The sequence below is a fragment of the Lonchura striata genome, chromosome 1A (assembly GCF_050655825.1).
Source record: "Lonchura striata isolate lonStrDom1 chromosome 1A, ASM5065582v1, whole genome shotgun sequence".
Taxonomy (NCBI): Eukaryota; Metazoa; Chordata; class Aves; order Passeriformes; family Estrildidae; genus Lonchura; species Lonchura striata.
The window spans coordinates 24,173,846-24,201,072 of record NC_140741.1 but is presented as its reverse complement, the minus strand read 5'-3'; the positions used below and the strand labels follow the sequence as shown (position 1 = coordinate 24,201,072).

The window sequence follows — 27,227 nt, the reverse complement described above, 5'->3', positions numbered from 1 at the left end:
GAAGAGCCCTAGTGCAGAAGTCTACTTAGGACCCAAAATTCATATTGTGATCTCAGGCAGTCTGTGTCAAGAAAATGATTACAAAAAGCATAGGAATACTAGTAAAGTATGAAATGGTTCTTGGTGAATGGTCTCTGGAATTCCACTTTCACTATCACCACCACAATGAAAAGGTGAGGAGCACAGAAGCCTGTGACCCTGACACAAAGTTCAAAACAAAGGTTCCACTTGAGACATATAAGCCAGTATTATTACTGTGATGACATACAATTAAAGTCAAAATTAAAGAAAACCAAAAACCAAGAACAAACATTAAATCTAAAGCACATCTAGAACAGACACTCCAGAAGAATATGGGAGCAAACAACCCAAGACTTAAACTTGCTTTCTTTTAACTTCAAGAACATTAAAAGAAAACATGTAAACATAGTCAAACAGTAGGAACTCACAATATGATTTCTAGGATGCTTGCCCTGAGGTTATGCCCACCCAAATGCACCACCCAGACAACCAAGATCTTGACTGCATTTCCAGAGCCCTAACTAGACTAATCCAGTAAGAGTCTGAAAACAAGCAATGAGCCCCATCTCGTTTCACATATGCAACATGAGAAATATTTTATTGGAACATTAGAGACACTACAGCACTAAAAAAGCTACATGTGACCACCTGTACAGGCATATAGGTACTTACAGTGGCTAGCAAAAGATATGTAAGTATGGAGTTCTTCATCATTAAACTAACTGCAAAACTCCATGATTTAAGCGTGGTATTCTAGACCTGCACTAAATGTTTCTGAAGGCATCAGCTTTGAAGTGTTTTTAAAAATGCCCAAAACAAAAAATGACCAGTCTAGATCCACAGTCAAATTACCTAGTCATAGCTCAACTTCTTACAAGAGTTCACTTTCTATTGCCAAGAGTTAACTCTGCTTTGCAAGCTAAAGTTTGGAGTCTGGTTTTGAGGAATAACACACAACTGAACAGATAGTTCACAGAACTCCAGAAAAATGCTAGTTTATTCTGTGTTTAAGCACTTTTCAACTAGACTTGGCAGTTATTGTCTTCCTTGTTGGTAACAGCTGCTACAAGGTGGTCTGTAACAATTTATCCATATTCTGAACACTTATTTGATTACAAAGAGACCAAGCCGCTCAAATTCTCACTTAATTTTTTTTCCCATAACTTTTCCCATAACCCACTGGCTGTTATGAAAGTGTCACTGGAAAATGTCAAAAGCACTACAGGAGGGATGCCAAAGGGCAACAACCTCCTGCTGACTTGCTATGAGAGGTGGAAGTCTAACCTTCCCTCCATACAGTCAATGACTTGCTATTTAATTAAAAAATATAAAATCGTCTCTTGGCTTCAAATCATAGTGAAATGCAGCACTTGAATAGTCTTAACTCTGAATAGTTGTACTAAAGATATATATTACATAGAACTTTTTTTTTTTTTGGCATTTAGCAACCTGATTACAACTTAACTGCTGACAAAGTTCTCTGGTGTTAAGATCCAGTGAGACATCAAGAGAGATTTTAGAGGAAGCAGCAATCATTTAGGGTATCTGTGACAGTGAACCACTGCTGGCTGATCCCAAGAGCCATCAGCAGCTGAGGAAAAGCTAGAGTATCTGATTATAATTGCAGAGCTATCCATGGAGAGACTCACCCTATTAAGAAATTGCCTTGGAGACAATTAAAACCAAATGCCATACAGCACATTTTCTGTTTTGGCCTTGATGGTACAAGGGAAATGATGCACAGAGAGAAGACAAACAGGAAGAGATGTGACCACAACAACATTATTATGCTTTTCATTTTCTTTAGGTGGTGCTCCTTCTACCACCCTGTAGGCCATTAGCATGGCATAAACTAAGGGGCACAGATTTAATTTATGTGGTTGGAAATGAAAGCAAGTGAAAATTCAGAGAGGAAGGTACCTCCCCCTTGCACAACACATATGGTGATTGTTCCAGTTTCAGGGCTTTTGTTGCTACCCTTTAGGTCACTGCAAGATTTTAACATTTCTTTGTTTGGTGTTCTATCTTTTCAACATCCAGATAACATTTTTACTTTCATCAGTCATACTATAGCAAACAATGTTTTTCATATACTTTTTCACAGACTCAAGGCAGTTTCTAGTTTTAACTTTTTCTTATTGTAAAATCCATTAATTTCTCTGGAATTCAAGATTTCTCAGCTTTTTCAATAGTAAGATTAACACAGAACAATGCACACCATTCCTTTTACTTATGCTGTAGTATTAAATCTTGTGTTAAAACATGAAGGCCAGAAAAACCCATTTGTCATCTTGTTTTGACAAAACTATTAACTTATTTTGGTCCTTTCTCTTGACAGCATAAAGCCTTGATGCTAAGAAGCAACGCAGCCCCTTCTACAGCCCAGTAGAAAAAGACCTCTCCTGAGACACAAGAGACCTGTGTTTTCTCCCTTGTTCAGCCACAGACCTCCTCTGACTCTGGGCCAAAATAACCTCTTTACTCCCATTATCTTCCACTATCTTTGTTCACAGGCTGATTAGGCTGGGGGGAGGGGGTGGAAAGGGAAGAACAACTCTTCAGTTTCTGTGTTTATTTGTCTATTAGGTTTCAGAGCTAAGCATCCATGGCAGTGAGAAAGTAAGCCCAAGAATATCTGAAATGTTAGTTACAACTTTAATTTCTCTAGAAGTCAAGACAACATTTATACAACATGTATAATCAACTGTGCTGGATAACAGGACAATTAGATAACCTCCCCTGAGAAGACTGTGCCGAATTTTTGCTTAGTCTTTGTGGACAGATGTGGGTGGGGAGGGAAGGTGTATACGTGCATTCCTTGAGGATTCAGCCTGCTTTATTTTGAGCACTTCATTGTTGAGCCAGGACTGACAGCAGGAGGTTGGCTGCTTGGCAGGAGCCTGCCAGCTCTGACATGGCACAGCTCCAAGCTGATGGTCTGAACATGTGAGAGCAGGACAGTTCTGCAGGTGAGGTGAGGAGCACACTGAGCAATCCCTGTTGTCAGAACTGGTGGATTAAACACTTGCTTCAGAGTCACAGAAAGGTGAAATCCTGTGTAGCTGTACTCACAGCAGCCTCTGCTCACCTCACTGGACAGGGACAGGGAGAACACTTTTATCCTCTGTAACCCCATGGTGAAAGGAGGATGTTAAAAGGAGAGATGGTTTTCATGGACCTTAAGAGGTCTCAGTAAAAGCTGAAAAATGCTGGATGGGAATGAGCAGGACCAGAGGGAATTAGAACAAATGCTCAGTATTAATGCAGGATACTAAGTACTTTTTTCCTCTTACAGACTGGTATTCCCTTAAGGGGTTTTGGTGAAGTCAGAACAGTAACAGCAACTAAGATACCACACAGTGAGCCCACAGGAGACCTGAGCTTAATATTGTTACAGGACACTCACTAATAGACTTTAAAAGCTTACCCCATATTTACTGGGAGGAGAAAAACTGTGCCTTGGTGGCTGCAGGAACCTTTAGACCTCCCTGAAGCATCACAGCATCAATAGCACTAACTTAAGAATGAGGTTCTTCTAAAATTTAGAGCTTGACAGCATCCTGCTCCATCAACATACTTCACTCCTTCCAGAGTTAAAATACGGTACTGTCCATAGGCTTAGAGAATCTCCCCACATCATGCATTTAACTGGTGGGGAAGGCCCCACAATACATTTGATATGACATTTACTACCAGCTATTTCAACACCTTGAAAACACTCAGTGACGCTAGGGGAAAAGATTGTTTTGGGTGATTTTTTTTCCCACTGAATTTTAGATCCATCATGTTCAAATTAAACCTAGACAATAACTCAAGAACACTGGTCTCAAATTATGAAGATTTCTATTAAGAGACCCAACACAGAAAGCTGGACCTATGCTACAAGTTCTACAAAAGATGAAGCAGACAGAAAGGTATGGAGCTGAAGAGGAAATAGTTCAGTCATGTCAGGTAAGAATACGGCTTGTAAGTCATATTCTTACATTTGGCTACTGCTTCCCTTTTTTCCCCCTTTCTCTTGCAAGCTCAGAGCCTTAATTCAAATTAAAAAGCTTTACTTGCCATCTTGGACAGATTTACTTCACCTGTTATTTCACAGCAAATGGTGCCGTGGCAACTTCCAGCTGTGGAATGCTACAACCAACCAGGCAAACAGTGCTGAGAGACATTTCCAGGGCACACACAGTACTGTAATTTTCTTACCATCTGAAGTCTGTAAACTGTACAAACGTGTTGCTACTTCTGAAGCAGTATTTGGCTCCAACAAAGTATAAATAATGGAGATCAAAGCTATTAAATAAGGATCAAGTGGTCCAAAAAATACTTTCCTTTTTGTATTAGCACATGAGCTTGAGCTGAAGCACCTGCTGTGCCACAGAGAGGGAGACACTACACCTGACAACTCTCTCCAAGGTGACTGCCTGGTCAAATTAATAGACATCACTTTTCTGGAGTGGATTCTGGAACAGACCTGAAGAACCAAGTGCTTGTCTCAACCATGCCACAATGCTGTGAAGTGTTGCAGTTCTGAAGACCCAACGTTTCCCAGCAAAATACCATCAAAAACATCTTGACTGCTTGAGATAAATATTGTAGATTTCTAAAAGCTCATTAAGCTCCTCAGAAACAACACCACTGCCTTTATTTCAGCTGCTATTCCAGAACACATTTACTTCTGGTTGGCAATTTCTATATGGTTTACACACAGAAAATGGAAACACACTTCCATAAATTAGTATTTTTTATTAGTATATAACAAGAAGGATTTGCGCTAACTTGATGCGCCTGGTATCTGAGTGGATCTTACAGAACAACATAGATTTCCATCTGATTTATATCCAGAACACTCACCACAGATAGGCCAAGGCAGACACATACATCATTAAACAAACAACCAGGACAAATACAAGGACAGTTCACATTACAATCATGTGTTTTTATCACCCTGTGATGTATTACAGTCCTGTAGCTAAGTTCAGATAGACAAGCTTGATAGCATTACCTCTCTTCCTGTCTTGTGGATTCCTCCTGGAATTCAGTATCACAAACTCACTGCTGATTTAGTTAGATTACAGCCTAAAAGCATCATGCTTTGATAGTCATATATCACGGCAGAACAATTCATCAGTCCAATTAACCAGTTTCTAGTCAAGCCACAGTCTTGGCCTTTCTATGTTTTATAGTTTCAGCATGTCACTAGTGTGTATGGGTTGCTTAAAAAAAGATCCTTATACTGTGTAACTTACATTCACCTCTCCAAAATCATTGTCTTTATTTGGCTTTTGCCAATTTGGCTTCTGCTCTCTTCTCCTTTCCTGTGTTCTGTAGTTGGCAATCAATTTTTCAGACTAGACATTTGCTCAAGCACAGTGTAAAAAGGGATGGGATGGATGGTGAGGGAACAGAGGTAAGAACACCAAGTCCAGACCCCAGCTGAGTTCTTCTACAGATCAGAAGGGACACACAGTCCATCACCACATCACCGAGCATCAGCTTCCAGTAAAGCCACAGATAAAGCAAAGCTAAGAGGTCTTTGGGTCCTCTGTTTAACCAGGAATTGCAAATGAAGATTGCAGTAAAAACAACGGATGGGTTTGCAGGTGCAAAAGACTGACGGACTTATCATCCTATCCATTTTTACCAGAAAAAAAGTAACACCTTAAAATATCTAAATTTAGCATAAGATCACGGAATGAAACAATGTGAACCCAATTTCAGACAAGCTATCCTTGTAGGAACCTTGCAATTCTGATTTCAAGCTTTGAGTTTATTCCAGAAATAGCAGAAAGATACATCCTCATTCACTAATGAACATTTTCTGAATAAATATGCAAATCAGCCCCAAAGCTAAATACACAACAGAAAGGAAGGGGCTTGTTATTACATATTACACCCTAAAAATAACAGCAGGAAAAAATAAGAAATTCCATGTCCAGGCTTTAAATGCGAGGCTGTGGATGGCTCCCAAGGGATGTGTTAAGCCCTACCATACCTGGACAGCTCCAGTCACATTTCCCAGCTTTGACACCTGATATGCATATACCACATTTCACTGATTACAGCCACCTTTGGAATAATAGGCTTCTGTAACCCTGTCTTCCTTACAGCTTAATAGCTTTCTTCTGTACTTATCCCCTCATAATCCCTAGTGTTCTTTAAGCATCTCACATAGACAAGAAATACATCTGTCATATTGTTACTTGCTGAGAAGAGAGAAAATTGAAAAATCTATGGCAAAATTTTACCTCAGTATCTTTACACTTATTCCTCCTCCACCTCATCTCAAATCCATGCCCAGCAAAATCATTTACAGGCTTTTCTGTAACTACTTTCATTCAAGACTGGGGGCTTTGCTAGGGGGATTCTCTTTCAGAAAAAAAAAAAAAAGGGATGTGTAGTTGTCATGCATCTTGGACTGAAAAAGCAGCAATTAATATATAACTTTATACTCACTGCTTGCATCATTTCACAACGGCAGCTAAGAGACTGCCTTTACTCTTAACTTCTACATCGAGGTATGCAGCTCAACAGCCTATTTTACTCACCTTTCTTTTGTCTTCATCTGCAGGGTCAAATATGAAAGTGGCCCGATTCTGTAAGTAAAGATGAGAGTTTGTGTTTGTTACATGCACAGCAGCTGCTGAGGATGCAATACCTGCAAAACTATTCAAAACTCCAGGGGTCTGGTTAAACCCAGCCTCAGATAATGAGGCTACAACCAAGCCCTCCTTTTCCCATCCTCCCCAACAGCAAAACCTTCAGTAAGTGACTCCAAGGAATAGTTTCACAATTACTACTGGTGCAGAGCAAGATTCTATCTGTGGGATGTGAGTCAACCACCTTACACATGGCACTTGACAAGGTGAAAAAAGAGAGATTGCCTTGTTTTGCACATATCTCACTAACCAGATTCTTCCCCAAGCAGATCTTGCTTACAAACTTTTAACTGCTCTGAGTGTTCCAAACCAGAACCACCACACGTCTTGCCCAGAAAACAAGTAGTCCAAATCAAATAAGTCTTGCTACAAAAACTACCAGTTTCTGTGTTCTGGCAGCTTCCAAAACACCTTACCAAGGTATTTGTTTCTCTGGTAGTTAAATGAAAGACAGACATGGTCTAATTACAAGTTCTTATTTTTTTATTAACCACTTCAAATAGCAGTTGGGACTAGTTCCATGCTAGCACCTTGAAGAATGCTATTAGCGAAATATTACTCATCAGACAAAGAAAGCAGCACTAATACCAGACAGTTCTCTCAACATTTTAGAACTTCCAATCCAAATGATCAAGCACGATGAACAGCTTCCAAAATAATAAAAAAAATCTCAATTTCTACTCCTAACATGCAACTTGCTACATCATGCAAGTGACTGGAACAAAAGTGACTTTCCATAGCACATTCATGGGCCCTCTTACCTTTCATAACCCAAGCTCACAATTACACAGAAAGGGCTTGAATCACCAAAAGTTGCCAACATCAGTTAGAGACTTGAGGATGTTAGGAAAATTATTCCCCTCCTCTCTCAATAGTAGGCAAATTATTCCTTCCTCTCTCTTACAGGGCTCCCAACTGGACCACAGGAGTTCAGCAACATGCCAATCAAACATAGGTGAGCACTGAATGATGAGCAATTTAACCAAGAGAATACAACCTTTATGCTTGCACATGAACATTTTTGCAAGTTTACAAAAGCAATGTAGTGAGAACAAGCCTAAGTGGTAGAGGAACAGAGATTTGGAATAATCACTGCAAATGGGACAGCACACAGAAGCACCAACAGACCTATTAATTTCTCCCATTATGGTTATTCTATAGGCACCTGCACCTTGGAACTACACTTGATCCAGCCTTTCTTTTCAATTAAAGCATATTTAATTTGTTATTGGAAAAAAAAGTAAGGAAGGAAACCTAAAGCTCTGGAACCTGGAGTACTCTGCCCACTTTTTGCTGGCCCATAGACAAAATGTCAGTAACAAAGTGTACAAAAAACAGACTGAGGCAATATGATTAAAAAGTCTGAACAAGAAATGCAGTAAGAACAATGTCATACTGAGACAGCATTGAAGTTTCTCACACTCTCCAAAAGAAGTATTTAGCTACATACTTAACTCCAAGACTTCATGCAAATACTTGAAATGTCAGAACAGAAGGTGCATGAGCTCTCACTCTGTCCTTGAGGATTCAACTCAAGCCTAAATAATTCATCTGAGAAAGCTGCTGAGAAGGCATAAAATCCAGTGCAGCAAAATTAAGAAATTATGCTTGTGCATGCTTTTTGACAGAATATATTTAACATGGACTCATTCTGAAGAGTAAGGACAGAGACAAAAGGTTCCTTCAATCAGAATCCTTCCTCTGTACCTCAGAGGTCAGCAAGTTAAAACACATGTGTCCATGAATTCCTGATCTACCAATCCTTCAGACAAAGTGCCCTGCAGCTGCATCAATTTCTACCTTTGAATTTCACCTGCACAAAGGCAGCCTATGTCAAGACTGTTACTCACTGTTCTTCTACAAGCCCAAATTTGAGAGAAGAAATCAGTTATTGCCATTGTTAGGTGTAAAACATATTGCACTTAAGATAGCAAATTTCAAGACACCTCTTAGAGGCTGAAGAATACCCACATCACATCCACATTCACTTCTCCCCTAATCACAAAACAACGAAACTTTAACTAAAGATTTGAATGCTCGTTCCTGTAACAGATTCCTAATTTTCAATCAATAATTAGTTCAACATGACTGCATTTAAATTACAGCCAAAGCCAAACTCTGAGTCAGTACCAGCTTTAGAGACTTGTGCACCAGTCACACAAGCACCTATACAAAGGGCAGATACCTGATGGGTTCAGACGTAATGTTTCAGAATGGAATGTGCTGCTCTACTGCAATATGTGTCTAAATGCTCCTATCAGAAGGGGTGAGGAAAATATGTAAGATTCACCCAACATCTATTTTCACTCTGATTTTCATCTCCCTACATCAGCAGGACTTCTTGACTGAGCATACCCACATCAGACTGCAAAAGCAGTAGACCCTTACTAATTTTTCATGTCTGCCAGCACTGAAAGCTCAACCTGCTCTGTCTTCCCCTTTCGTTTTGCTTGGCCAGAAACACAGAAAAATGAAGGGGGGTCTGACAGCCCATTTCACACACAGCCCCTGCACACTGACACGGTCGCTGTCCAGGCGATGGAAAGCGCTCTCCATTCCCGGTGACAAAGGGCTGCCCGCAAAGGGCAGCACGTCAGGCAGGTGAGCAGGTACCAAGAGACTTCGGTGCTCCTCTGTGCGGCCCTGCCCAGCGGTACAGACAGGTTAAAAGACCCGTGCCGCAAACGAACGCTGTCGACCAGCTCCTTTCACAGCCCATCACTGACATCCCACACTACCCGCCGGGCGCGCAGAACGCAAGCCCGAAGGTGCCGGGGCCCGAGCGTGGCGATGGGCTTTGTGCTGCCTTGGAAGTCTCTGTCCTGCAGCCGCTGCCCCGGCTGTCCGCCCCGCAGTGCCGCGGTGCCCCCACGGCCCGCGGCGGGCAGGGGCCACGCCGGTGAAGCGGCGAGCGCTGGGGACCCGCCGCACAGCCCAGCCCGGGGGGGACCAGGATGATGCTGGCGGCGCTGCCGATGGCGGGCGGGGCGGGGCGGCGACACCGCCGGGGGGGCGACGCAGAGGGGAGGGGGATGGGACCCGTTACCTCCTCGTTGTACCATGCCAGGACGCGCTCCACCGCCTCGGCACCGCCGCCGCCGCGCCCCTCCACGGCCTCCAGCACCGCGCCCAGCTCCGGGCCCGGCCCCGCGCCCGGCTCCATGGCCGGCTGTCCTGTCCCGTTCCGTCCCGTTCCGTTCCGTCCCGTCCCGCCCGGCGCCGCCGGCAGCGGCCGCGCCCCGCCCGCGCGCCGCGCCCCCTGACGCGCCCGACGCTCCCGCGGAAGCCGCTCGGACTGGCAGGCAGCATCCGCACGCCATTGGCTGGAGGGGTCGGCGGCGCGCACCCCCGAGCCCTCCTATTGGCTGCCCTCCCGTCTGCGGGCCGTGGCGGAGAGAGGACTCCATCTCCCAGCATGCCCAACGGCACGGTGGGCGGCGGAGTGCGCCGCGCTTTGTCGCCGCGGGGCACGATGGGTGCTGCAGTCCGTGCCCACAGCGCCGCGGGCTCCCGGCGGGAAGAGCGGCGGGAGCGCTCTCGGACGGGCGGCGGCACAGGCACTGCCCGGCACCTCCCTCCCTCCTCCTCAGGCCGGTCGTGTGCTCTCTGCGACCTGCCCTGTGCTCACCGAGCCAGTCACAAGGCGAAGGTCTGCCACAACCAGGGTTTTTCTTAAGCTTTCAGGCGTAAGCTTTTGGGCTCCCACCGCAGGCGAGGTCTCTGTGTGTTCCCTGCAGCGGGGCTTCGCCACAGCGTCTGGCAGCAAAACCTGCCTCAAGTCTAACCCACCAGAGCAATGGTGGTACACAAAAATTCTGCATTTTGTTCAGGAGGTAGCAGGAGGGCAAGGTGCATACACAATATTTCTATACTCAAGTACTCAAGGTGCCCTATAATCGAAATTCATTGTCCAGGTATCAGAAAATTATATATTAAAGTTAACACACACACCACCACCCCACCACCCCCCCCCCCCACCCCCCACCACCCCCCAAACACGTTCATTCGGAGCTGTGGCCGGTCTCTTCTTGAAATCTTTATTCCTTCAGATCAGGAATCCGTGAGGAAGACAAACCTTCCACCTCACAAATGACCGGTTCCGTAGCGGGAAATGCCAGGGAGGTTGCAGCTGCAGGTGGTGCATGTCTGCAGTGTTTTAAGACAGACCAAAACCAGAACTTGAATTTCCTCCTTAGGAATTTCTTGCCACAAAACAGATATAAATCCAGAACAGCACAGTCACTGGACTGCAAGGAATAACAAAATCCAGCCATCCAATGTGCAGGCATTTCTTCTGAGTTAGATCCATCTGTAAACTAATGGAGCTTTGGAGAGAAACCCAGTGAAAAGAGTATTTTGCTTGTTAGATTTACAACTCTATAATAAACTATAAGCCTGCTTAGAGTGACTTCACACCACAGCAAAACACTCATTTTACTTGTACATAGCCTTTTTTTTTTTTTTTTTTTATTACAAAACCTGAAAAATAAAGATTAGAAAACTGTTACTGCCCTTTAAAGGCACATTGTTATTCATCATCAGCGTGTTTTAGCTTCCACTTTATGTAGCATATGAAGGATTAGGATTTCAATGAAAGAGAAGGACAGAATAAATTGCATCCTCTACCAAAGGACTGCCAGACCTTTTCAGATGGGTGCATACCATGAGCCCTTCCATGTTAGTCAGCTTTATCTAAACCTTCCAAAGCAATGTCTGCCCCTGAATTTCATGGGTTTCAGGGTCAGTCACAACAGAATTGTGAGGCTGGGGAGGTCAGAGGCCATTTTTGTCAAAGGGTAGTGACCTTAGCAGCAAGAGGTAGCCTGACAAAAACAGGATTCATGCTACTGAATGGAGTTCTCACTGCTCTTCCCCCGCTGAGTCTTTTTTCTACCTGGTAATGAAAAAATCTTGAAGAACTGTAATGGATTTTTATAGGCATACATACATATATATATATATATATTTGTGTGTATATCTATTTAAAAATATAAAATGTGTTATGTCAGTTATGCTGTAATGTATATTATTTTCTATTCTACTGTATATATTATATATCTATCATTTGTTATATGTCTTAGCCCATTAAAAAGATCAGATCTTTATAAAAATGTGTATTTGTTGTTAGGAAAAAAGAGAATGTAAGCAAGAAATTTAAAAAAAAAGGGAATAGGAAAAGGAAAAGAGAAAAAATAGGAAAAAAAGAGAGGTAAGAGAAAGAAGAAAATAGAAAAAAATAACAAAAGAGAAACTGCAATTGAGACTGAATATTTTGGAATGTGGTATAAAAGTTTCATCAGCAATGTTTGCATAGTCACATATTTACTTTATATGCACATAAATGCATGGCTAGGCAAGAAAACCCAACTTTTAGTTTCCATGGTCAAGGGAAAGGATTAAATAACAGCCTGCAGACTCTGACTCAGGAGGTTTGGCAGTTTGTACTGGGGTGATTTAAGACATTCTTGCCCCACACCAGACATTCTACCCAAGGTTATGGTGCTCTCCCGAGCTGCTGCACTCCCTGGCCTGCTGCACAGTCTGTGACCTGAAAGCTGCTGTGGCCCAGGATGAGTCCTGCTTTGCCTTGCAGCTCTTCTCATGCTGGAGGTGGCCCTGTTCCACAGTCTGTACACTGCCCCCCATGAATGTCTACTTTAAACATCAAAGCCCTCATCAGGAAGCAGTTCAATGGTAGTTGGAAGTGCACATTCACACTCCTGAGGCATCAACACAAGTTTCTAAATTAATTTTAAAAAAATAAAAATACTGTGGAGGCTTTTTTGCAAAAGACTTTCCAAGCCCTGTTTGACTGATGATGTTCTTGGCTCTTTTTTTATGAGCAGCTTTGTGGTGCTGCTGTTGGTCAGAATTTCCTCTCCCAAGACACCCAGGATGTTGCAGTTCTTCACTCAGAAAGGTTTTATTATTTCTGGGTCTCACACTGTGTCTAGTGTCCCTCCTCCTCCCTGAACAGTCTGCCTGAGCTGTCCCCAAAGGTATTGAAGGATATGGAATATTTGTATGCTAAAATAGTCTCATTTTCTCCTCTTTCTCAGTCAATGGAGATTAGGCTTATTTTGTTTTAAAAATTTACTATAAAAAATAGCAGAAGTGCTCTGGCTTCCCTTGAGTAGTGCTTGGGCTCATCACCATCCTGATGCTTCCAAAGATCCAGCCTTGAGTTACTGGTCAGTGCTACCCACAGACATCTCACCCAAGGCATCTGGTCCTTGGAAGGACCATGGCAGGTCATGATCACCAGCCCATCAGGGAAGTGGAGATGCATCACCCATTTTACCACGAATTGTACCTGTTCTGGAGTCCTTCCTTGGATAAAAGCATGATGACATCTCACATTTTTTAAGGTCTTCAGCTTGTAGACATTTTTGTATTTAAGTAAATTTAACTGGCATCTATTTACTTTCAAGAACTTTATTTGGGTATGAAAGTCCCTCATATAGCTTGCACAACTGTACAAATAACACTTATGTCCATTTCAGACATAAACATGGTTATCGTCACACTGAGTGCTATCAAAGATTTTATTTACAAAACAACTACTAAAATGCCTGTTGTCATATTTCCATTTATTTATTTCTTACCCATAGGGTAATAGGTCCACCATAATTGCTTGGTGTGTTTTATAATACAGAAGAAAAAGCTATGTTAATAAAAACTAACAAAACCTCACAAATAGCTACAAATCTGAAGGAAAATGTCTAAGAAAAATTCTCCCCAAAATACAATACATTTTTCCACACATACACAGTACAGAATAATTTCAAAGGCACAGCTTTGAATTTTGCTTTTGTAGACGTATAGAGAATTATCACCACGTGAAGGAATTGAGAGAACAGTTTCATACCTGTCAATAGATAATTAAGCAAATAATCATGTTTGCATTGTCATTTTCTTTATATAATTGCTTCATATCATCATATTTAACATATGTGGCTCTGAATCCAAAATCTTCCGAGTCCCCGAGTCCCTTCTTACCTTGTCATTACTGACCAGAGAAGTTAGATTTTTCCAGATTGTGCAAACTCAACACAAATACATATATAATAAGAACAACAGTCAACTTAAGGCAGTGTATAATTCAATGCTACATGTCTTTTCTTCTCTTTTGTAAAGATCAAACTTACTGGATCAACAGAAAGGTGCATCAATATACAAAGTTAGGTGTAAACTGAAACCTACAGCAACATGTGTCCTTTTAAGGAACCCAATAGAGGAATTGATATGAGTACGTGATGACTTGGCAGAATGGTTTTTAAGGAATGCATTGAGAGCTTAAAAGAAGAGCTGATGACGGAGTTTTGCTGAGGGCAAATTTCCTGTCTTTAATTCAAATTATAAATAGGTCCTGTTTCAGTACTTTTTTTTGTAAGACTCATTAACATTTGTCAATAAGAGAGGGGGTAAAATTGGCTCACTCAAACTGAGAGCACGCAGGGTTGGCCCAGAATTTAAAAAGGCACCAATCAGCCCAAAAAATGGTCTAGAACAGCACAAAAGTATTTTTCGGCTACAGGAACATTCAGTCATACTGGTCTGCAATCTGCCCACCTTAGGAAATCTGCCCAGGATCTTTTCCATTTTCACCTCCCTTGAAGAATGTCCACGGAAAGTCCCGCATGGCATGAAGCTTCTGCAATTCTTGTAAGTGTGTGGGCTCAGCTGGTACCAGTCATCTTCATTTAGCCCAGCCCGTAGTGGCTTCCCCATTGATGTAGGCGAAGCCGGGAAAGTGTTGCATGTGCTCGTACTCAGAATTCCTGCGTGTTGTCAAGGGCGTGTACATGTCACTGGAATTGCCGTATCTCGTGGAGTGCATGGAGGAGCTCGTGTAGCAGGAGTTGGCAGCTGGGACCTCTGGCCAGCGTGGAGTCACTGGTGTGGGGTGCAGCCTGGGAGTACTGCTCATCAAACAGGGCTCCATTCTTGATGTTGGTCCATTGAAGGGGTACTAGAATGAAAAAAAAAAATGAAATCAAAGAATCATCTGCCACATACTTCATTTTAAAATGAGGGCTGGTGGTGTCACAATTTTGTGTTTAGAAAAGCCAAAATCATACGAATTAGCAGCTATCCAACAACAAAGTATCATACTGAAGGTGAAATATAAGATAACCATTGTCTACTGTAAACCAAAGTTTCAGGGAATGTCTTCCAAAATGGTCACTGATTTAAAATATTGAGTTAATTTATCCAAGTGCTAGATGTATCTGGGAGGAGAAAAATACATCTTATTAATTTTTTTTTTCTCCCACTTTTACTCAAAAACTTGCTATTTACTAAAAATCAGAAAATAAAACTCTTCCTCACTCAAATGAATTTTAAGGGAGAGGAGCAAAAGAATATTTACTTCTGGGAAGGTGCCTTCCCTTTAAAGTGTTCACAAGACATCCTGACAGTTTCTTCAGGAAAACTGTGTGGTCTGGCCCCAGACCACACAGCAGCTAATTGGAGAACTTATGGAAAGAGGCAGGCAGGAGGAGATTCTTTCTAGTCCCCAGCTGTTCACAGTGACACTTGGAAACTAGAAATCAAAGTCTGACAAATGGCTTCCACTAAAGAAGTGCAAGATAGGAAGGAAAACAGAACAGTTTTTGCCCTCTATAGCCACAGGCTACCCAGCAACAGAAAGTAAATTGTACTTATGAGGGCTTGCTTAGCATGTATTTATTTTATTGCCTGTCCTGCAGGGGCAGATCATCTGTGTTCTGTGTCTGAGGAACAGTTCTCCCTGTTTTGTCCCCGTTATCCATGTGCATCACAGAGATGGTGAGGATCCCTGTTACTATTGGCCAGCCATGTACCTTCAGATCTTCTACATTTTACATCTTTATACCTTTTCTGCAAAAAAGTGTCACATTTAAAATTTCCATGTCTTGGGTTGCTTGACACTAGAAAGCTGCACGCCAAAGCAGGACTATCACTTCTGATGCTTACAAACCTTGCAAGCTGCATGCCAAAACTTTCTATGGCTGCAAAACCCCTTCCTCATATTTTGGAGGATTATGGAGAGAAGAGCTGGAGTAGGTGTTCCTAGGAGAGGAAGTAGCGGAGATTCCCAGGGGCTTTCATTACATTACGCCATTGTGGATGGGCCTGGGGTTAATCAGTTGCATAAGGAACTGTTACATAAGCCCAAGGCAATTGCAGCAGTGTCTCCATGAGGAGCTTGTGCTGCCTCCCTTCAGACCACAGCCAGGAAGGCAAGCCAGCCTTGGCAAACAGATTTGAACAGCTCACAAGCCTCAGCAGCTCAGAGCCACACGCTGGCCACTCCTAACTAGAGAGGAGAACAAGAAGACTTTTTGACCAACATACTGTAGTTAGTGATTTAGCACATCCCTGTGTGTCCTGGGGAGGCAGGCCAGTAGGCAGATGAGAGGGAAGACATCAAAGGTGTTATCTATCCTGTACTTCCCATCACCACACAGGCTGGATCTGCCTGTGCCATCCAGCTGCTGAAATGGGGTGTTAAACTGCAGCACCACCCTGGAACATTGACATTGACATTTCAACACTGTTCTGCTATTCCAGCTGCCAGAATAACCTGTCCTGGCAACACTGACAACAGGTCTATACAACACCATCTAAATTTCCATTTTCACCCCAGAGAAAGTATTTTTCAGTAGAAAAGTTCAGCAGAGCTTACATTCCGAATGTAAAAAGCCTTATATTCCTTTGAAGGAGAATCAAGTCTTCAGACTTGTTGACTTTCCAAAAGCTTTCATTGACGATAAGAACTTCCAATGACCAGCAAAAATGAAAACTGAAGCTTTGAAACAGTAAGTGGCCCAAGCTAAAACTTTCTTCCTTGTCTTCAGTAGTGTTTTACTTGATACCAGCTATGGTGGTCTTTGCTTTTATTACCCATTGATCTATGCATGAAATCACTGTAGATTCTTGTACTAAAGAGTGTACTTACAACATGGTTACCCTAGACTTCTGCCATAATACACCAGTGATTCTCTCTTGTCTTCTTCACAGTGAGATAATTGATCTATTTTGTTGTTAACCATACCAGAAGCCTTTGCCATCCTCAGTGCAATTTTCCTTTGAGGTTTTGAGATGAAGGTTGTGACTTCTAACAGGGGAATCACATGCTTTCATATCACTTACAAACACCAAGAGAAATCCATCTTCAGCCAGGATAACTTGCTATTTGAAAATCTGTAAACTGCGAAAACATTCAGCTATCATCAGGAAGAAGAGAATGAACTCTGGGAATATTGTGGTGGGTCCCCTTGTTGTACACAACAGTATGTGGGGAAGCCACAATATGTCTTTTTGGTCATTTGGAACCACAAAACTTGTGCCAGAAAGCAAATGAAATCTTGGCTCCTCGAATGAACTTCAGGATGCACCATAAAAGCAAGATCTTCTTCCTCCAATGTACAGCCCAGAGGCCATGCTTAGGCTTACTGAGAAGGCAGGGGAATGGCTCTACATGAAGGGACAGGATACAGTGTGCTGCTTTTCCTTTTCATCGAGCACACCCAATGCAGCTGTGTTTATGAATGTGTCATGAATGTAAAAAGAAGAATTGCTTGAAAATAACATGGACTCTAAATATCCAGTATTTTACAATAAATTCTGTTATGACTGAATTCAAGATGGAAAGTTTTGTAACAGTAGGTCAGCTAATCGCAAATGACTCAGTGGCTTCTTTTTCCCTACAGTGAAGAGACTATTGAAAGACAATATTTTTAAAGTACTCATTGGCCCCTGCCTGACTATTAACTCACCCAATGAAGCATCTATTCAGCCTTGTTGGAGTGTCCAAAGCAGAGCCATCTGGGCGGATGCCTGCCCATGCTGCCTGAATCACCTTTCACACTCTACATCCGGTTTAATGAAGAGTGCTTAAGCTGAACTCAAAACACTGGGGCCTAGTGATCTTTGCCAGATATAAAAGCGACGTTTGTTGGAGGACTCTTGACAGGAAATTGCCATTTTCTGGGTTGACTCACACTTGTTTCTACTGCTGCCGTTAGACCTAGACAAGAAGCCCTTTAAGGCTGTGAGACTTTGAGCAGATTATTGTTAAGGCCTTGCCCACAGAAGTAAAATTAATTCAATTTATTTTAGTATTCTTTTAGAAAATACAACATTAAATATGTTTTCCCATGAAGTGAAGGCTGAGGTTCTACAGTGAAAGGATGGAGAATAATCTCTTTATCTTTATTTTCAACTCACCAGTGAATTATAAATGGAAGTGAAAGGTTTCAATGTCCAAACAGCAAAATATTTTCCTTATGAATGTGGCTTTGACTTTACATTGTATAAGCTCCCACTTTTGCTGGATGCTATAAATTAATGTTGCATGTTAGCCATTACTTTAGGACTTGCAAGTAACACATACCAGAAACTACTGAATTGTGGAGAGTTGGCTATAAATTAACTTCATAAAAATATGCTTGAATATTATAAAATTACATAATTTAAACTATTGATTAAAGGCATCTTTATCACTCTAAATTTACCCTTTTCTCCACAAATCGAACCTTATTGAATCTGTTAATTAAGCCAAGTGAAACTTTGAAGTCCATCTAAGTGATTTCAGTACTTTTGGGAGTGGCATTTGGAGCCTTTGGAAAATGCTATTTGTAATTAGCTCAAAAGAAGACATCTGTTTCCTGTTGCATTCAATACATAATTACTTCAATTACATGCTAACAGTCTCAAGGCCCTTATGAAGCCATACAGTTGGGAACAATGACTCTTGCTGCATGGGTGGGATTTGGGCAGTATTTTCTTCTTCCTGTCATTACCAGCTGTTTGATGACAGAGTGATTATTGGGGAGGGTGTTATTCTTGCTGCACTGGTATAGTCATGAGTTTATAATGTGTATGTGCTGGCAGATTAAGAACTTTTCCCCTTTTTTTTTTCCCCAAAGTAGATGAGTCAGAACAACATGAATGGACACTGAAGCACGGACTCTATCTGAGAGAGGATGTCTTTGGCTCCCCCATTGTCACAAAAAGAGTTACTACTGTTTTACAGTACTACATCTAGAAAATTCTGCTGCAGAGGTATATGAAGGGAAGACATGGTTTAGTAGAATTGTGGCATGCAGTACTTTACAGAAGAACTGAGTAGTGCTGCAGCTGCACCCTGGGAAGTTACATGAGACCACTGCATTTCCCAGAGGAGTTCAAGAGAGTCAGAGTAATAACATTGCTTAAATTTCCTTTAACTATGGCCCAAACACTGTGCTCTGGGCCTCTGAGAGGTGCAGACTTGATCTACTGCTGAACAGCAGACTGTACTGCTGCAGCATTTTCCAGAGTGATTTGTTCTGCCCACATCATGGAAATTAACTATGATCTTCACAAATGCAGCAGAAATAAACAAACAAACAAATAAATCTATTTTTCTTGTCTTTAAGGTGCATGGTACAAAAGGAGAAACATTGCTATGCTGCTTCTATGGCTCTCTGTGACCCGAGATTGACTGTTTGGAGATGGTTGTTCCATTTTGGAAGTGGCAAATGAGAAAAGGCAAAATGAGGTTGTGTTTAGTGTGGCATCAAGGAGGGATTCTCAGATCTAGGTGGTAAATGTGGCAACTTCTTGGCTGAGTCCCTACTACCTACTCTGAGAGTCAGGTTTGCACAGAAAGGCTGGAGGGGACCTCCAGCTCCATCAGGTTCCCTGCTCAGCACAACTGAGAGAACAGGACATTTACAGCTTCCCCAGACTACACCTGCCCTGCAGTCCTTGGATAACTCCTGTGCACAGAGCACCTGTCACAACAGAAACTGAAGAGATGATAATGGTTCATTCTGCAAGAGATGACAGGAAGGAGGTGAGGAAGGAGTGATGCAGATCTATAATGTCTTGAATGGTGAGAGCAGATAAACAGGGAATGAATATTCACTATTCCTCATCACCCAAAAACCTCTAGGTCACCCAATGCAATAACAAGGAATGAGTGTTTCATGCCTGACAAAGTCTACATGTACAAAAAAGCTCAAAGACAGGGTAATGAAGAGTGGTTTGCTACAAAAACATCATTCCAACTGCTGCTTACTTCTCAGAATATACTTAGGTTAGCTCCTGCCAAAGTCATCATAGCTATACTGGTGAAAGGACTACCTTCTACTTACCCTACTTCTAAGACTTTTCCTCCACACACCTATTTCTGGTTCTAGAGGTAAGACCTAGATAATTGTATCTACAGTGTGATTCACTAGAGTTATGCATTAGGATACTTACAGTTAACGATGAGCATCTTTATATGTTACCAATTATGTTAAAATGCATACTGCTGCAGATTTCTCTAATTATTCTTCTTACTAAAAGTGTTAGTCTTGAAATTTGCAAAGAAAAATTACTGGAGCATGAATTAGTTCATGTCTAAGGAAAAGGTAGAACTATGTGAATTGAAATACTTTGGATAGTCTGAAAGAGGATTAGGACCTGTAGCACCCAGCCAGGGTGAACATTGCAGATAAAAGCTGTGCTCAGAAGCCAGTCAAGCCTACACTGTGACTTTGTGAAGGTCACAAATGACGTAACTGCTAAACTCCACATAGGTTGATGAGACCTCGCCGATACTTCTAGACAAGAATCGTTGCCTATTTTCAACCGTGGCACCTAAAATTGCAGAAGCAGATGAAATAAAGAACTGATGAAACAAAGTCTCAGTAGAGATGTGTTTATGTACACACACACACTAAACCATTGCCTTCTATATGATGGTGGAGTAGCATCAGAATATTGTATGCACTCCTGCACTATGGCTTAGAGAATTAGGTAGTAACAGATCAATCTGTAGATCATTTTTCATTTGTCTGCCAGGCTCCTGGCCAGTAAGCCAAGTCAAGAAATGATCAATCAGGCCTGGAATTGCAAGTAAGGAACTGTTCTGAGAATTATTCACAGATGGTGAGGGAAGAAGAAAAAATTGGGATTAAGACCAAGGTTTGAACAGACTGTTCCTGTCATCAAAAAGAGTCTTAGCCATCAGTGGAAATTAGTCAGCCTGTACTGCCAGACCTCCACCTTCACTTTTTGAGAGCTGTAAAGTAATAGTTAATAATAAACATTAAAATAGTAAATAGTAAAATATCTACATCTGTGTGACTTCTTCCCCAGCACAGCCTCCCTCTAAAGATTCCAATGACAAAATCAAAATTCTCAAAGTAGCTGATAAAACCTGGAGTGTGTCACTCTCTTCCATATAAACAGGTTGGATACGATGTTCTGCAAGACCAAAATAGTTATTAATAGCAGCAGCTTAAACCCACCACAGATAAAACCTGCTTTGGCCCAGACGCTTGTCTGAGATAAGGGCTCTCCCTGAATCCAAGTTTTTAGAGAATTTACCACACACACAGATTTTTTTTTTTTTTTCATAGGAGTTAATCCCTAAACACTGTCCTAAAGAGCATGGTAGAATAGTTCCTAAAGTGGAGCCAAAGTTCCATATTTGGCCAGAATGTAGATTATAACAAAGAGTTCTTTTCAAAGTTATGGCCAATGCCTCCTCTTCCCAGCTGATTATACTCCCACAGCTCTGTACATTGCAGTCCCTTTGGTTTCAGTATAGTGGCAGCTGTTGATATATTCATTGTAAATTTGCCTTCCTATATTTTTATTTTGCAGCATCACGAGTCCTGCTGCAACTCCTTTCAACATGTTCCCCTCACAAAGACCACTAGAAAAAGAGCAGTTCCCTAACATCTTGTTAGGGACATCTTGTGAACTTTTTTTGGTTAAAAGTAACTAAGAAATGACTTATTATCAGATCAGGCATTTTATAGATGCTAACTTAGCTTTAAAAACACTGTCAGTAAATTTTATATCAAACTGTTAAATACTTGGAAATAATTTTTCAAAAGTAAGATTCCAGTTTGCAGCTCCTCTCAATACAGAACAAGCACACTGATGGGGTGGTTTTGGCTGTGTCTTGCTGTGCAATTCCATCTCAGTTTATAAGCAGCATGAGAATGAACATGCCACATAGAAACTGAAATATTTTTCCTTTAAAGAGTGATCATTATAGCATAGCTGTTCTTCATATGTGTTCAGGACAGTTCAAAGACTAGAAAGAGAAGAAAAAGTGATCTGGCATCTGCACTTGTAGAGACAGCCTACTGCAGTATGAAAAATATTTGCCTGAGTTCAATGTTTGCTACTGTTTGCATATAGCATGTTAATCAGGATATCAGTAAACTAAAAATGTGTTATCTTGATTTGCTTTAATTGTTTATTGAGATAATAGGGTAATACCTATATTGAAAAATGGAGGAAAACAAACCTGTCCCAGGACACTGCACTTCAATGTTCATTCACTTTCCTGCTGAAGATAGAGCAGCTGCAAAAAACCTCAGACAAAGCCAGACACCTCATGTAGTCTGACAGACCAGGTGCTACACAAATGGGTGAGAAGTTGTAGCTCATCCTTTCCATAAGCCAGGGAGCCATTGCTGAACTGCTCCAAATGAGCATCTTGGGCTTGTACAGATCTCAAAGAGCTTTGAGATCAATACCATAATTCTTATCTTACAGCTAGGGAAAATGAAGCATAAAAAGGAGAAACAACTCCTCTCTAAGGTCATGTGGCAGACTGATTCTGAAGACCAGAATGAGATGCAGTTTTTGTGTGCTCAGTTTCAAAGCACCATCAAATTCATTTGCATCTGGTATGAAATTGTTGCAGGCCAGTGATGACAGTTCAGCATCCCTGATACAATTTTATAAATTTCTGGTAAAGGGTAGGTGGTGCTGTGTGAGTGGAAGTGGAATACCCTGATACCATCACCTTCTTTCTGTGTCTGCCCTTTGCCAGTCTTCCAGCAGAGAGTCCAGAGAGCAGCTGCTTACACTGAGGAAGCACCAGCTGCATGAGGCACTGAAGCCCTCCAAACAGTGGCACTACTTTGGAACTCTTGCCAGATCTGATCTTCATACCTCATCTGTGTTGGCTCCTGTTGGCTCAACTTTGTGAGGTGGAAGAATAATTTATATAATTTCTAAACATTTTAGTAGGAGACTATAGAATACAGATTAAACAACCTCTGCAGTGGTGTCATGAAGTTATTCAAACAATATGCAGAACTCACTGTTTTGGCAAATTCCTAAACATGGGTGTCCTCAAAAGCAGAGAGCCCACAAGAATTCACTATGGCCTCTTCATCTTCAGCTAAATGAAAACACTTTTATTTCTTATTAGGGATCTCTCCCTCCTCCCAACACCTAAGAATCATACAGCTAGTTATATTTGGTTTTACTTTAGCTACTCCTTAAAACAGAAACAGATCCAGACTGCTGGATTTTAAAGTGAATGCTTTATCCTGACAATCTAAAGCTACTTCTCATCTCCACTGAAATTAAAAGATACCTAGTTATTATTAGAAAATAAAAAAAGAGGAGCCATCAATATCTAGACAGCTTATTGATTATTATTGAATATTATTGAGAGAATATTATTGATTCAGACAGCTAATATACTGATAAATTTAAAAACGGAATTATTTTAGATGTTATAAAAACTATCATCACGTAATAAATGCAGATTACCTGTGAAGAGCTTCTGTGGTAAGCTGAGTAGTGAAGTGGTCCAGAAATAGCAGTATCATGTGGTAAGGATGGATACTGACTCTGCATTGGATGGGGATGCTGGTTGCTATAGCTACCATAGTTGTAACTTCCTGTGTATCTAAAATACATCAAAAACCACTTTTAGTATACACAATAATTTATTCTCACTAATCATTCCACAACTATTACGAAACATACTTTTTTATTTTTTTTAATTGAAGAAGGATATTTTAAATCTTTTTCAAAAAGACATTTTCCAGCTCAGATGGGAAGCAGATGCCACTACTGAAAGTGTGTGTCCAGCACAATATCAAATAGAGAGACCCAGCATGTTTCTCTGACTAATTTTAAACTGCAGACTCAGCTCTGCACTTTCTGAGGAGAAAGTGTCTTTCCCTTTTATTGTTATCTAATGCCACGTTCCCAGTAAATTGCTATCCAGGCTGAGGAAGTAAGGTAAGCCCTGACTTGAAGAATTACAGTGGGTTCAGCTATCTCCTTGCACTGGAGTCAGATGTTCCTTTTTTGGGAGGGAGAGAAGTGAATTAGTTTGAATCTGAAGGGCACAATGGTCAGCTTTAGCACAGCCAGCTCAGTTAGGGAGTGGGATGTGAGGTTGGAGAACCCATCTACTTTCTTTGTTGAATCCCAAACTCCTGCCTAGGGACATCCAGAGGCAGAAGAAGAAGCAGTTTTCTTAGCTACTGAGTTTGTTAGCCACCACTGTCTGAACCATTCACTAGCAGAAGATGCATGGACACTTTCTGCAATCTCCCCAGTTTTGTGAACATGTGAACATCTGATCTTTGCAGTCTTTCAGAAAAGCTGAGTCACCTAGAATAAAATGTTTCCTCAAATCACCATAATCCAGCACCAGAGGCAAGAGATTCCTGAAGAAACAACAAATTCTCACATATATACACACATACATATAACATGGACACTGCCTTACTGTGGTCTGTTCCAAGTCTTGAATTCTCTCAGCTCCTGAACCTCTGTGCTGTTCTATTTCTGCCTCCACCTAACAGTCATATTTCTGGGTAAGAAAGATGTTCCCTTTCTCCTTATCCAGGTTTTCTCAGTAAGGGCATAGTAGTGACATTCAAACAGATATCTAAACCTAACCATCTCCAAGATGGAAGAAGATGCAGGATTCAAATTAATCTACTGATACCCTTCCAAACAGTTTAGAGTCTTTCACACTGGGAAAACACTTCTGTAGAGTTAATGAGTTTGCAACAAGACTGAAGAACAGAGTAAAACCTTTTGAACTTCTTGCATCATAGCAGCACCTGGGCATTTGCTGATCTTGTTAGGTTGTTCTCTAGGCACATCTAGCTTTTTCAAATATGGCACATGAAAACAGGAATCAGAGAAGAAATCTACTTATGCCTTCTCTTTTGGAAAATATCTTGCAGGCCTACTGTGGTTTTGAATAGAATTAAATGAGATGATAAAACTAAGACATAATATAATTATAGAATAGCAACAACAGCCAAAGAATTATGATACCAGCATCTTTGCTATACATACTTAACTACAGCAAGAAATGGCTTTTACTATACATCAAAAAAAAAACACCCAAGCAGAATTTCATCCAAATCCCACCAAAAACACATTAGAAAACCCAAGACACTGGGAAGTGCCTTACCCATGTTCTTCTCGATGGGGATAAACAGGTATCCGGTGTGTGACGGACGATGAAGGTACGTGTGGGCTCCTCATGCAGGGCAGCTGTTGGGAATTCTCTGCAGGTGACCCAGCAGCTGTTGTCACAGTGTAAGTGAGTGACCATGTGTAGGATTGCATAGCCCCTGCAGACAGAGAGGAGCCAGAGGAACACATTCAACAAGGGCTGTCATCCACAGAGGTGTCATGCCTTGAGACAATTATAGGAAAACAAAGGAACAGGCAATGATCATGGAAAGTGTACTGACCAAAGTGAACTTGTGGCCAGTCATATCTGAGGCATAAATATCAGCACATACAGATCATTTGGAGCATGAAAAGATCCAGAAGAATGAAACATTCTGGAACAGCTGACACTGTGGACTTCCAATGTGGTGTTGGAATAGTTTTGCAGAAAAAAACCAAAACCCTGGGACAGGACTTAGAAATGGAAGAACATCAGAGCTAAGATTTCTTAGGCATGATGCACCAAACCCTGGGGTCTCTCTCACACAGAGAGAGCTGCTGGCCTGCTCAGCTCCGAGGCCTGGACTGAGGTAGGAAGTACAATCAGAACAATGAAGGATTAGAAAAAAATTAATGTTATTCAAATAAATATCTTGAATCCTTTTACAGTTTGTACCTGTTCCACACAACTAGGCATCAGCCCTTGTAGTGGCAACACTACAAAGATCCCCAAATTATGATAAGTAGATAGAAATAGCCTAGTCATTTCCTTCCTGCAAATAGCGTTTCTTTCTGTTTTTTGGTTTTTTTTTTAGTGGTAGCAGAGGCTGGACTTAATTTATTTTTGTCATGTAGAGTGTTTGTGGGAAGAGCAAAGCAAAGAAGTGGGTTTTCCATTTTGCTTAGAAGGTGCTGAGTTTTTTAATCATCCTGATCCCTTCCAGGCAGGAACTCCAGTTTCATGAGCCAGCTGCTGAGAAACCTTTGTCCTTTGCACACACCCCTTTCACTCAGGAGGCTGACAGATCCATTGTTCCAGTATAACATAGCTCTTGCTGGAGGTCATGACCATTCTGGCTGAGATTACCCTGCAAATGAGGACCAGGACACTGAATTTAACCCAATGAGAACACTGGTTTGGGGGTCTCTGGGCACTCTTGACTCTTTTTCTTCAGCTAAAAGGAATTGCAGGAGGTGACTCAGTTTTTTCAGTATGGATTCTAGGACTTCCTGTAGCATGAAAGGACTTAATTCAGAGGGGGAAGTGATTGTACTCCCAGGCCTGTGTCCACTCCATGGCTTTGGGAAACAAAAAGCCTATTTCAAGTTTGCATCATTTTCTTCAGGTGTGTGTGATTTTATTTGGCAAAATCAGGCAATTTTTTTTTTTTCTGGTGGGAAATGCTTAATTCTGCAAATGAAAGAAGGCATTCTGAGCTTTGCAAGGTAAGTCCAACTTGAAATACTTCAGCAGAGTGTGATTTGGTGCTTTTACAATACAAATCCTTGCATGTGTTATGGCCAAAGTATTTGTGATAGGTCTGTGGTCACATGCCTGCATTTTCTGCCACTGACTCTTGAATTTTCTGTCTTCATCTCCTCCCACTGCAGAGGACCACTGAGCTTCCCAAGACCCCAGAAAGAAACACTAGCTCCTGTTGCCGTGGACAAGTAAACATTCATGATTCCTTGAGTTGGGAAAATGTTTAAGGAAGCCTGCCTTTACTAAAAAATACAGTTTAGGTAGAAGGGACCAGATGTACTTTTGCAGTTACCAAAGAGCTTCATTTGAAAACAAAAGAGTTTTGAAAATATCAACAACTTGTCTACAGAATATATTAATGAAACATTTCAATTTCAAAAGGTCAACAAATTTTCCCAGTGTTATCTTCCAAAAGAATATCTGCAACTCTCTTTCAAAACAGGCCTAAATGCAAAAGGCAAAAACAAAGAGAAAAGAAAGGACAATAAGAGGGTGAAAAACTCCAAATGCTTATTTTTAGGCAACATTATTGCTTGCAGTTTTTTTCCTACTTTTTCACTTCACTATAAAACAAAAGTTTTGACCTGGTTTTATTTTTTCCAAGAAAAAATTGGCCATTCATCCAAAAATGACATGACCTTCCTACCTCTAATAAGAAGCAGTAATAAATGAACCAAAAGACCCTTTGCATTTTATCAAATATAGTGACTCGACTGGCCTCAGACATTGTGACAATCTCCTTTTCTTTTTTCAAAAAATAGTGGGGATCTTATCATAGTCTGATGAAAATGAGTGAGTCGAGAACAGCAAGTTGTTTCATGTGCTCCCTGTGGGAAGTCAAATTCCTTGGATGAGACATGCCACTC

The 27,227-nt window shown here is 41.3% G+C and overlaps 2 protein-coding genes across 5 annotated transcripts in view; both read right to left on the bottom strand.

The window, feature by feature from the left end:
- RIC8B (RIC8 guanine nucleotide exchange factor B) overlaps positions 1–9,981 on the bottom strand; it is a 31,818-nt gene extending 21,837 nt beyond the window's left edge. The window contains exons 1-2 of the mRNA XM_021535931.3: positions 9,724–9,981; positions 6,567–6,614 (exon numbers count right to left, since the gene is read on the bottom strand). Of these exons, the coding sequence (XP_021391606.2) occupies positions 6,567–6,614; positions 9,724–9,840 (165 nt within the window). The 5' untranslated portion in view covers positions 9,841–9,981. The remainder of the gene's footprint in view (positions 1–6,566; positions 6,615–9,723) is intronic.
- A 3,115-nt stretch (positions 9,982–13,096) lies between these two features.
- Positions 13,097–27,227, bottom strand: part of RFX4 (regulatory factor X4) — an 87,149-nt gene continuing 73,018 nt past the window's right edge. For all 4 annotated transcript variants that reach the window (XM_021535963.3, XM_085570368.1, XM_021535952.3 and 1 more), the window contains exons 16-18: positions 24,895–25,057; positions 23,223–23,361; positions 13,097–14,649 (exon numbers count right to left, since the gene is read on the bottom strand). In XM_021535963.3, coding sequence (XP_021391638.1) covers positions 14,377–14,649; positions 23,223–23,361; positions 24,895–25,057 — 575 coding nt within the window. In that variant the 3' untranslated portion in view covers positions 13,097–14,376. The remainder of the gene's footprint in view (positions 14,650–23,222; positions 23,362–24,894; positions 25,058–27,227) is intronic.